This window comes from Bactrocera dorsalis, chromosome 5 (assembly GCF_023373825.1).
Source record: "Bactrocera dorsalis isolate Fly_Bdor chromosome 5, ASM2337382v1, whole genome shotgun sequence".
Classification (NCBI taxonomy): domain Eukaryota; kingdom Metazoa; phylum Arthropoda; class Insecta; order Diptera; family Tephritidae; genus Bactrocera; species Bactrocera dorsalis.
The window spans coordinates 64,656,977-64,669,881 of record NC_064307.1 but is presented as its reverse complement, the minus strand read 5'-3'; the positions used below and the strand labels follow the sequence as shown (position 1 = coordinate 64,669,881).

General features: G+C 32.3%; 1 protein-coding gene across 1 annotated transcript in view; it reads left to right on the top strand.

Moving 5' to 3' along the window:
• The window catches only part of LOC105227887 (cysteine-rich motor neuron 1 protein), a 232,519-nt gene extending 226,179 nt beyond the window's left edge, over nt 1-6,340 (top strand). Inside the window, exon 8 of the mRNA XM_049457836.1 lies at nt 5,923-6,340. Within this exon, the coding sequence (XP_049313793.1) occupies nt 5,923-5,941 (19 nt within the window). The 3' untranslated portion in view covers nt 5,942-6,340. The remainder of the gene's footprint in view (nt 1-5,922) is intronic.
• The last annotated feature ends 6,565 nt before the right edge of the window (nt 6,341-12,905 follow it).

Here is a 12,905-nt window from a genome sequence, read left to right as displayed (position 1 = left end):
AATTACCTTGAAAACTGTTATTACTGTGCTCTCGCTCTCTCGCCGTGGCATGGCGGAAATTATTGGGTGTATAAAAATAAAGTGAAAACAAAGCTTCTCTACTCCCATTATAAAATTGTATTTACCTCCTATTCAAATGAGGGCAATTTTGCCAAAGTGTTAGTTGAAGTGCCTAATGGCTATCAATTTGGAATTTCGTTAACAAGTTAAGTGTGGCTAGAAATTGGCGTTGCCATATTTAAATTGTATTTTTACTAAGCAGGTTTGTTAAGTAAAAAAAAAAAATAGAAAAATCGAATCTGTAATACCCTTCACAGGTGCATAGCATAAAAGGTACTTATATTGATTTTTAACACTCAGATTGTATGTAATATAGTCAATTTCGAGCTTGCCCACTTTCTTAAAGCAAAAATACAGAAACTTCAAATTTAATGGGTATGTTTATTTTCATTCTAAAGAACATTCTTTGACATTTATTTCTCGAAGATTATCTTTTTCAAATATTGGCCGCAGCTTCATCTGAGATGGTCCATAAGTTGAGTTCAATTTTGTATGATCCGCTCGAGCATTTCGACTGGCAACTGATAAAATACCGATCAAGCCATAAATGAGTCTCATCGCTGAACAAAATTTGGTTAAAAATTGTCGGAACTTCTTGGAATTTCAAGAGCCCATAGAGTGAAACGATGCCGCTTGAAAAGGTCCAGCAAGCTTCAGTTCGTGCACTTCTGTATTCTTTACAGAACGTGAACTCTACTTGGTTCACCCGTTGTATGCTATAGCAGCGAGATGTCAACAAGATATTTTGAGAAAGAAAATTTATGTCAAATTTAATGAAAACAGCTTTTCAACTAAAAAAGGTTCGTATAGTTTGTATGGCTTCATTCTATAGTTTTCCCATATCTGCGATTCTGACAAAAAAAAAACAGCTTCCTGTTAAGAAAATAATGTATGCAGAATTTCAGATTGTTACCTAAAAATTTGAGAGACTTGCGTATATACAGACAGACGGACGGGTATAGCTAAATCGGCTGAGCAACAACGACTTGCTGTTTATTTATACTCACACTTTATAGAGCCCCTGACTTATTCTGTAAAATCGAAGATTACTTTTTAATTGTCCTCAAACTTCTTTCCGCTAGCTGCCAGCTTGGAACATAATAAGCAGCAGAATTGCTCCGCGGGCTTCTGATACATGAAGGCATTGAGTCCGCCCTAATCCGGGTTCGGAGGTCTCAAAGACCTCATCTAGGCAGCATTACTCCCAGTTTGATCACTCTAGCTCGAGTAGCCTTACGAATGTAAATTTGCGCAACTTCGTTTTAGATATTGTAGCTAGTCCTACATACCAAATCCTGTGTGCAATGAGTCCCCCCACTCATCTGACAACTCTCTCCTTAGTGTCCTACCCAGTCGAAGCAGTACATCTCCTGGACCGCTCGTTGGATAACTACAATGGCAACCAACTTGAGCCTTCCCAAGATCTGATCAAGTTATTCCATATACGACCAAAAAAGTAGACGTCAAACCTCTGCCATTGCGGCAAAATTCACATAGAGCTCGTAAACTGTGCGCTCAAAGTTTGTCGAGCAGTGTCTGACCTCACTAGAAATAGCATCATGCATCTTCATCACAAAGTTCATTTGGGTATCCAGTCATAGCGGAATTGCCGAAAACTGCAAATCCGATAAGCTAGCCAATCGCGGCACCCGTACTCCGCTTAAAACGGAGTCGAACCGAATTGAATCTCTGTTGTCATCTTGCGTCTTGCCACTGGTTATAAGAACTTGCGCTTTTACCAACGACCAGTTCCTGTGCGGCTGCCTGGTCCATGTGGCCTAGAATAGAACTTAGGAAATCTATTGAAGCTTGCCCTTACCAAAGTTCATCGTTAGAGCTCTTAATGGACATTGTTCAATCGACAGCATGTAAAGCCAAAAATCCAGGCGCGAATTGTCAAAGAAGGTGAGGTGAGCTGGAAGCATCCAGGTACTTTGTTCTCCATTCTCCAACTTTTGCAAGATTGAAGCTTAAACATCTCAGCAGTCATACCTTCGGCGAACCAGCAGACATAGCAGAAACTAACATTGGAGTTTTATCGATTTATCTGGCTACTTATGACAATTTTTTATAGGAGTTCTATTATATCACAATGAACAATCGTTTAAGCTGTCTGAGTGAGATACCACTGTTTAGGATCGACCCTTTAACCTAACCTGATTAGCTAAACACATAACTACCAGGCATAAACTTCGTTAAGTTCATCCAAAACCCAATCTGTCTTGCTGCGCTAGAGTCAGCATACTAAATAATTTAATTAACTACCGGACATACATTGTGACAAAAAAGTACCCGAAAATTCTACACAAAACACAAAACATTTAACTATTAACCAACATTTATTTTATCGCCTTCCAAGTAATTCCAACTAGATGTAATACACATTTGCCAACGATTTTTTCATGAATTGTTCTTCCACATTTCCGGCCGCTTTCGATGGATATTCTCTTACAAACGCCTCAATACGGCCAAATGGAACTCTCTTTTTGATCGTTTGTCCTTTTGGAACAAATTCATGATGCCTCAAAGCACGAATATCAATGGAAACAATGGCTTCGGCGTGATTTTTTTGGTTTCGGCTAGTTTTTTCCCCTCCATTCCGTTGACTTGTTTGCATGTGAAACTCATAAGCCCATGTCTCATCGGCAGTTATAATTCTCTCCTTGAATGTGGGATCGGAACTCGTACGATCAATCATGTACAAAAAGACCTGTTTACGGTAATCTTTTTGAAAAAAAAATCAGCTTCATTAGGGCGAGTCGAGCAAGAACGCGTTCCATACCCAAACCTCCACCAAAGTCATTCGAACGGGCTCGGGCCTGATGTCGAGCTCTTTTGCCATCTCTCGTAACACTTTTCTGTCAATTTTCAAACCCCATAGCCTTTACTTTTTTAATATGATGAAAAGCAGTTGAAGGGGTCAAAGGTCGTTCAGAACGAGGCATGTCTGCAGCGATCTCTCGACCGTCTTTCAAGGTTTTGTTCCATTCAAAGGCTTGTATTTTTGATAAAACTGAATTAGCGTTACCCCTTTTCCTACACTCGCAACGATTCCGCACACAATTTCCGGGTGCTTTTTTCTCAAAATGTATAAAACTCTAGGAAAAAGTAAAGTTTTGCCTTTTTTGCTCAACAATTAACTGCTTATTATACCAAAGCCAACTGCTCTGCTGATTTTTTTAACTCTTTCACGTTGTTGGCGTTGTTCAAAGCGCAGTAAAATCTGATACAAACTGACTTGTTTAGGATTATATAGTATAGGCCCCACCATTTGCATACGCTGATTTTTCCATTAGCAAAATTACTTTTCAGATTGTCATGCAATTTATAGCGGCACTTTTAAAAAATTTACAACCGTATCTAAGTCTATATATGTATATAGGAAAGTTTGTAAGGCTGTTTGTAACCCCAAAATGATGTTAAGGTCAACGAGGTGTGACGCGTTGCATACTTCTCGGCGGATGGGCATAATAAAATGCGGTCAACTAGCAGACGCTCGCCACGAATCTAATAATCTAAATGCCGAATCTACAACTTAAATATTTACAGTTAGCGCTGTTAAGGCTACGGCGTCATTGCCACCGCTGCTGCTGTGCTGCCATTGTTGCAAATGTGTCACTTAAGGGTGCAGCAGAAATTGAATAGAAAATTAGACTCGCTTCTCTAGCATGACTATGCAAATAAAAATATTAAATGGACGAAATGGAAAAGATTTTACACAAAACGAGATTTAATGGACTTTGGGTGCGGCCAAAAAAATCCAAAAAAATCAGAGAAAAAAAATATGAAATTGCAGCAAAGCAGAAGCTACTATAAATAACGGTCAAAAATGCAATAAACTTGTGGAAAAGTGTGGCAAAAGAGATTGGAAAGTAGGGTAAATGTATGGCGTAAGAAGACGGACGCAGACACTGTGGCTGTCTTAATAAATATACGTGCTTCGTTAGGGTTTCGAGGGTAAATTGCCATAGCGCATGTGATTGTCGAACTTTATGACCCATACCACTAAGCCATTATATTATTTTTAATGGCAGTTGAAAGCTCATTAAGTAGCCACAAATTGCCATGAGTTTGTATAAATACAACTATATAGTTTTTTAATAAATATATTTCTTACTAATTCGATAGAGAAGACATTTCTTTGCGGCCATTGCATGCTTTACAGCCACAGCCCTGTCATTCAATCGCGCCAAGGTCAGTAGTTCAAAGTCAAAATGCGCTCATAACTTGGCTCTAATATCAATATGCTAGCTTATGGCTTCTTTAAACGCCAACCAATGCCTGATAAACCGTAATATAAAGGCTTATTTTGTGTGCGAGTGTGTGTAATATCCTGCTTTTGTATGCGCCTTAACGGCAATTTATGTCTTCGCCAACCACTAGCGCTCTCAACTGCTTGCTTGCATGCTAAACATGCATTCTGTAGCCTCAGCTTCTCTTGGTGTTTGTTTTATGAGCCTATTACATGTATTTCCTACCCAAACCCATATCGATATGCGCCCTATATCCGCTCTATTTCCGCTCCTTGCCTCGTTGTCATTTGCTGACAGTAATGATGCTATAGAAGTAGTTTTTGCAACTACTCTCACTCTCTCCCAGTTATTCAGCACTGATTTGTCAATATTCTGACCGGCTGACCATCGTAAAAAACATTGCTCTCCTTCCATTTTGTCTTGTTTTGACTTGGACATAAAAACGCCCCCGAAAATTGGCCTTTAAAAACTCCACATGCGCTCTCACTCTTACACTCTCGTTGCCTTTGGCCTCTATTGGGAAGTTTTTATGAATATTTTTTATGCAGCAACCAATTTCCGTTTTATTTAATATATTTTTTTTACTATTTCATTACACACACATTCATATATCCTGCAAATCATGTGTGCCCTTTGTCAAATCCTTTCAATTTTTCTTTCGCACTCGCTCACATCTCTTGCAAGCAAGCATTACTATGCATAAACCCTTTCGAAAATCTTGTTATCCTCATCCACTTTTTCTCTTGCTCAACTATTTTTGCCGCCTTTATTTTTTTATTGTAAATTATTGCTTTCTTTTTTGCCATATTTATGACATATTGACAGCTATCAGCAAATTTATTGCCAATTAACTTGTTTCACTTACATATGTACATATGTATCACATCATTATATAATATATGCAGCTACTACGAGGGTTTTGTATTTCATTATTAATAGTATTTTACCCGAAAATCCGCTCTCACATAAACCCACTCTCACACTCTAAAGCTCTTAAATTGACACTTTGTCATTGCTGTCAGCATTCAATGTCAAAGCCATCACTTTTGACTTCTTAATTCATAGCCCGCTTTAGTCGTTAAAGCATTTAGTGCTTTTGGTATGGCGCTTAATTAATTAAGAGCTTATATTTCGATAGAAATTGGGTTCATAACGGCAAGTTAATTACTTTAAGAGAATGTCTGGAAATTTTAGAGTAATTATAATATGAATGGTGTGGGTTAAGTGATAACGAGTAACCGCTGTTGGGGATCTTAAAAAAACACAATGGGAGAAAATAATCTGTAATTCAGAAGACTTGTTTGCGATAACCTATATATACATATATATATACAATATATTCAGTATTTTGATCTGAAAATAAATAAATTAAACTTTTATTACACTGCCTGGCAGTTGGGCTAGCCGTTTATTCCGAAATCTAAAAATTTTCTACGATTGTCTGAGCATCAGATCTGATAGTGGAGAAAACACAATAGACCATAGGTCACAGTGCAAACCTCAATTAAATTCTACTCTCTAATGACTAAGAGCCAACACATATATGTATGTTGTGAATCAACCTTACTGAATATACCTATATTCTCTTTCGATCTTTTCTCTATTTCAGAACGACCATTAAACACTGAGTATACAGCGAATTGGGCATTATTCCTGTACAACCACTTAGACACAACCACCAATAAACCCTAGACAGAACTTGCTAAGAGCATCCTATCGAAAAAAGACGCGCAGTTAATGAACGAAATAAAGTTAAATTTAATGGCATAGAGTTTAATATTAAAATAACATAAGTGATAAGAGATATATACCATAAATGAGTAATTAAGCATAAATGTGTGTAAATGTGGAAGAGAAGAGCAAAGCTATACTAAAACTGATGAAAAATTTGTAAAAAGTAATTGCTGTAAAGGTATTAAAATAAAATAAAAAATTGGGTAGTTAGGTGAAGCAATGGCGCTAAATGAAATATAAAGCTATATTTGGATTAAGAAATAGATTTTGAGAGAAATTAAATCTTTTTTTGATTAGCATAAGTATTTTCATGCTTTTTCTTTTCAATGTTTTTTTTTTCATTCGTTCATAATTAAATTTTTTTTTTCAATATTTTTTCATCATTATTAATATATCGTATATATTTATTTTTTATTTATATATACAATTTTGTTCTTCTTTTTAATACACCGTGCTTTGTGCGGGGTTTACTGGTGGTTTTGGATTTTATTTTTGCTATCGTTTTTTTTCTTATGCTCTCAGTTATATAAATACTTTCTTTTGCTTTGAGTCGACCTTTTCTTTTCACAAATTTTGTTTTTTTAGCAATTTTGACGTGAGCTGGAAGTGTTCTTCAAAATTTTTATTTTTCATTTTTCACTTTTTGGGATTTTTGCATTATTTTTTCCATTTCCATTATTTTTCCAAATTTTTTTTTAATTTTTTAGATTTTATTTCAATTTTTTTAAATTTATATCTTCTCAAAAGGATTTTTTTATAATTTATTTGAATTGTCATATGACAATTTTAGTGTTTGTATTCACATTCGAAAATTTTGCCGATATTTTTATTTTTTTTTTTCTTGACTTTCTAAATTTTGTATAACATTTTTTTTTTAATTTTTCAAATGTTTTCGAAGTCATAATTTCAAAAACTTTTTTTTTGTAATTTTTGCCTTGAGTTGTTATTGACTCTTCATAGTTGTTTAGATTTCCTCGGTAATTTTTTCCATATTGTTTTTATTTTTCGATATTTTTAAATTTTTTTTATCATATTTTCAAAAACTTTTCCTAAAAACTAATTATTCATTTATTTTACGAATCAATGACTTCAAATAAATGTAAGCAAAATATACCATATAAGTGAGGTTATGTACAAACCTACCATACTGAATAATACGCAATAATATTTGAAAACAAAAACACAGTTATACAGTGAAAACAATAAAAAATATTATAGCATATATGTATATACATATGTATAATATACTAAAATGTAAATTAAAGCAAACCAGCATATACAGACATACAGTAAATAAAAAACATGTATAAATAAATTATTAAGTCGTTGCGTATACAAAAGAAATTGAAAAACATAAAACAAAATATAAATATATTGAAAAAATAACAAAATAATAAATAATATAACAAATATAAAAACAAATTATATAATAGAAATACAAATAAATAATATTGTATTATAGTTGGTGGCATATATGTGCATATACATGATATCTATTAGGTATACAACTTTATATACTGTATGTACTATGCATTTCTAAGTGTTTAGCTAAGCTTCAAGAGGCAAAAAAATAAAAATTAAAAAAATAATAACTGAAAAATATATAAATTTAAGTAAAATAAAAAAAAACATGAAAATAAAAAAGCATGAAGAAAAGCAAAGCAAAAAATGAAATGAAATCACCAAAACCCATGCCGGTTTGTATATTACCGTTGTAGAGATCATAGCTAAACAGTTGCCAGCATAACAATACATAAATTGAAGCGAAATAAACCAATAAAATGCTTAGCAAGCATAAAAAGACAATAGCAGCATTCATTAGAACATTTCATTTCATATTTACGCATACTTTTTTAAGCGACTGTTGACTGTTATTGAGATTTTTTTAAAGATGAATCAACAGCATCACTTTCTATTCAATTCATGTCAAATCCTCCCAATAATTATCGCCATTTTTCATATTTAAAAACACATGAAGGCATATGTGAGTAGTTTTCGGCTACTTTATAAATATATAACAGCCTATTGGAAGCGAAGAGTGCTTACTAATTTCGTTTATATAAATTTCAAAATCATATTTTTTTGTTACAATATTTTTTTGTACACTTATAATAAGTGTCAAAATGCAATAGCAGCATTTACTAGCTAAATTTTGTTTAGTACTAAAAATTGTACTAAATTTTTTTTCAAAAACTGTACTAAAAAGTGTACTAAAATGTGAACCAAAAATTGTGCACATAATTAAATATTTAGTACAAATGTGCGCATGAAATTTTGACGCACTCGCATGTACCGTTGTACTTCGTACTAAAAATTAGTACTAAAAACTTTTCATATTTTTTTATTTTCTTTCTACAAATTTGTACACATACAATAAGCAAAATTGGCAAAATTTTTCTTAGTACTAAATAGTGCGCTAAAAATGTACTAAAAACTGTACTAAAATTTCTGTACATAGTTAAATATTCCATTAAATGTGCTCCAGAAATTCTTACGCACTCACATGTACCGTAGTACTCTGTACTAAAAATTGGTACTAAAAATATTTCATGAAAAATAAACGGTTCAAAGTATTGTAGCATTTTTGTGTAAAATATACTGAAATAAACGCAGACTGCAGTTAAAAAGTGTGTGTACTAAAAAAATTAACTCAAACGACTACAATTCGTATATTTATAGATATGTACTATGTACTAAATTATTATTTTGCCGATATACTTCAACAATTATTTGATGCTATAAGTACTAAAATGAAATTCACGCGTGCTGATACTAAAAATTTTGTGTACTAATAAAATTACGTACCAAATAGTATAGCTGATTGTATATTTATAAAACCGATTTTGTACTAAAATATTATTTCTTTTACTAAACCATTTATATGTGCATAAATAGCTCTACCGTCAAGTTATTACCATTAACCATAATATTTATTTACTAATATTTATATTTTAGTACAATGTACTAAAAACTGTCCCTAAAATATATTTTATTAAGATTTTTAATATACTCAGCGCATTTCTGTCACTAAGTAATAAAGAGTGCGCTAAAACATGTTCTAAATTTGTACTAAACTGTGTACTAAAATTTTTAATTTTACAAATATTTGCTAAAAAATGTTAAAGTCAACTTTTTACGTACTTACACATACTGCAGCAATTTATTACTAAAAATTAGTACTAAAACTTTACTCAAAAAATGCGAGTTTCACAATTTTGCAACAATTTTTGTTCCCATAATTTAAAGTTATTTGAATTTCCCTACCGGCTTAGTTATTTATGCACATATACACCAAAATGTGTGTACTAAAAATGTACTAAAAACTAACATTCTCATTTCAAACCTGAAATCATGCCACTTACTGCTGTTGTACATATTAATATTTCAAAGCAAAAGCTTTTGGCTGCATTTATACAAAACTGAAACAAGTAAGCATCAATGTGTAATTAGTAAGAAGAACCTAAACAACTCATCAATATTTGTAAATACATAGCTAAATTTGTAATTACTGAGAATTCTGTATACTAACCATACCACATACATACATACTTACATAGTACTTAGTACTTTCGCTGTCATAGCAGTAATACGCCTATACTCATGAGCATAGTAATAAATGCAAATACATAATTCACATTCGCAAGGCTTAAACATATATTAGGGTGGGTCGGTATTTTTTATATGAGTACATATTAATAATATTTTCGATTTTTACTCTAAACAGTTTGTTTGCTTTCAAAACTTTACTCTAAAAAGCAATATAAAATTTAGCTTAAAATATTTTTCATGGAAAAGTCACTTTAAAAGTGGCGATTTGAGGTCGGAAAAAGAGAGGGAAAGGGAGTGGTTGAATTCTTTAGCACTGAAAAGGGTTCCACCGTTTTTTTTTTCTAAATTTAACTTTCATTTTCATTAGATTTACACTCACTATGAATTTTTTTCTCCTCTTACGATTCGCGACTTCGATTTCCGGCCAAACTACGCGCCTTGTAAAGAAATGTTGTACGACAAAGTTATAGCAAATGAAAAGATCTCTAACTTTTGTATTAACACATTTTTCATATAACCTTAAAATTCATGTGAAAAATCAAGGTTTTGTATTTTTTTAGTTTTATCTTGTGAAAAAAAAGCTTACTTTCTTTTCCCTTGGAGTTAATCCAATATTGAAAATATATTTCAGACAATTGACTTGGCTTGATTGTTATCAATTTCTTATGAAAAATATTCAAAAATATTTTGTTTTTTAAACTGGCCCACCCTAGTAATTATAAATTCATAAAATCTATAGCGTTCTGTTTAATTTTTCTAAACATGTATGTATGTAAGCGCAACCTAAGTAAGCTATGTTTGAATAAAATATGTAGCTACTAAAGCCAGATAAGAGTATTTGACAAAAAAAAAAGAATAACAATAAATAAAAATATTTAACAAAATTTGTTGAATTGAAATAATTGAAAAAAGCTGAGAAATTGGTGGGTAAGTAAAAACACAAACAATCAAACAAAATATTGAATTTAAATATATGTATTTTATAAAGGGTGTTCCTTTAGACGGATCGTTTTTAATAAGACAATACTCTTTTCAAATAGGCTTTTTTGACAGTTGTTACTTATTTCTTACTCACTTTAGTTTGCCAATTCATAATTTTATCCCCACTTGATAACCAGCTGTCTAAAGAAACACCCTTTAATCCACCCTTTGATCAGTAAATTTAACACATATTAATATAATTCGATAATTATTCTTACCATACTAACGTCTAGCATGCTTAACTATTCCACATTTCTAAATTTATTGGTGGCCCTGTAGTTATTTCAAGTTTTTCACTTGGACTCACTGCTATAAACTTTACACATAGTATAAAGCTCCCTCACTAGCAATAAGCTTTGTCTCTTTCACTCAATCTTAAGTTTCGTCATTTTGTTGTTTCTCCATTGACGCGCTGGCTATGTCTTCTGAGAGTAAGTGATTGTTGTGTGCTCTTTACTATAGCAAAAGCGCTCGAAAAGCTTGCGCTCAGTAGTAGTCGGTATTTGTTGCTCTGGAAATGTATGATCATGTGGAAATAAGGTGACCAGCAGCAAAAGCTATTAAATATTTTCAAAAATAAATTAGTTTTGCTTAAAATCAAAAAAAAAATATTTTCTCCTGAACTTTTGGTACTTGTAATGTAATGTCGGAAAAAAACTTTCTAAAATTTTTAGGTAAATTGGTCTAAAAAATCTTGGGTATCGTTTTAAAAAAGTCCAAAAAAGAAACCTCTCTAAAATTTTCAGGTAAATCGATCTGAAAAATCTTGGATATCGTTTTAAAACCGACGGTTTTGAAGTCCTTAAAAAAGACTCTCCAAAATTTTCAGGTAAATCAGTCTAATAAATCTTGGCTATCGTTTTAAAAATGTCCACATAAGAGACTCTTTACAATTTTCAGGTAAATCGATTTGAAAAATTTTAGATATCGTTAAAAAAAAAAACAGTTTTGAATTCCATAAAAAATATCTCTAAAATTTTCAGGTAAATCGATTTGAAAAATTTTAGATATCGTTAAAAAAAAAAACAGTTTTGAATTCCATAACAAATTTTCTTTGAAATTTCCAGTTTAATCAGTCTGAAAATTTTACAAAAGACTGTTATGACATAATCTTGATTTTTTATTTTTGACTAGAATTCCAATATCAATATATCTACTCCGAAGAATTTTAAATAATGGTGGGTAATGTAGACGCAAAAGAACTTGTTTTTTCACTTCAAACTTCAAATAGCGCTATCGTTAACCTTTGACGATTCCTGATCATAATACACATAAGCATCATAAGATCATCTATATGATTATCATTCGGTCTATTTATGTACCAGTTAGATAACTTGTCTAATAATGGTAGGTTTTGGAGATAAAAGACCTCCTTCAGCGTAAAAAAATCTCGGAAAATGTTTACGATATTACCAATGTAAAACGAATGAGTTTAATCTCAAGTTCAAAATTTTAGCTGTCTCCACTTAGGAGTTTATAATACAATACAAAGACGAACAGATTTCTGTCTGATTAATATGAGATTTATTTCATAACTATTTTCAAGCAGCTTGTGTAATATAGTTTTACTAATTGAATTCCTCGGTGAATTTCAAATACCGAAAAATTCCCGCTACTCACACTCAGTGTTGACTTTTGTTTACTCTTCGAAGTTCCCCCTAGACCATATGTTTGATTAGGAACAGAAAAAGAAAATCTCACTAAAGCAAGCAGCTGACTGTTACAGATATATATACATCATATATATATGTATATATAGTTATAAGCACATATAGTTAGATTTCCAAACAAAGAAATAAGATCAAAGCCAACACATATTTGATACACAAACTAAGTATGTATATGAGCGAAAGTACTCAATGCAAACAAAACACTCACCTACGAAGTACAACAAAACGCCAAATGCAGCTATAAACAATTCGGCCAAAAATCGACAATCAGCTGAGCTATAGTTTCCACAAATATATGAAAACAGAGCCAAATGCCTTTAACAAAATAAAGCAACGCTCAGCTTACTCAGAACACTGGGTCTCACCGATTGCGTCAAAGAGAGCGCATACATTCTAGAAGAGAGCACAAAGTCCACAACAATGACAGGGGCAAACAGCGCAAAGCAGCTAGTTAGTTGGAGGATAGTGTTGTTGCTTAATTTTACGTTTTGAGAGAATTTCATATTATTTCGCAAATATCTGCACAAAATAAACAAAATCTATTTTTGTCTTGATATTTTCAAATTTGAATTATTTTCAACTATTTAAAAATATCAAAATCGTAGAAACCACCGTTACTATTTATCTCTTTATGACTCCGTGTAACGGCAGCACTGAT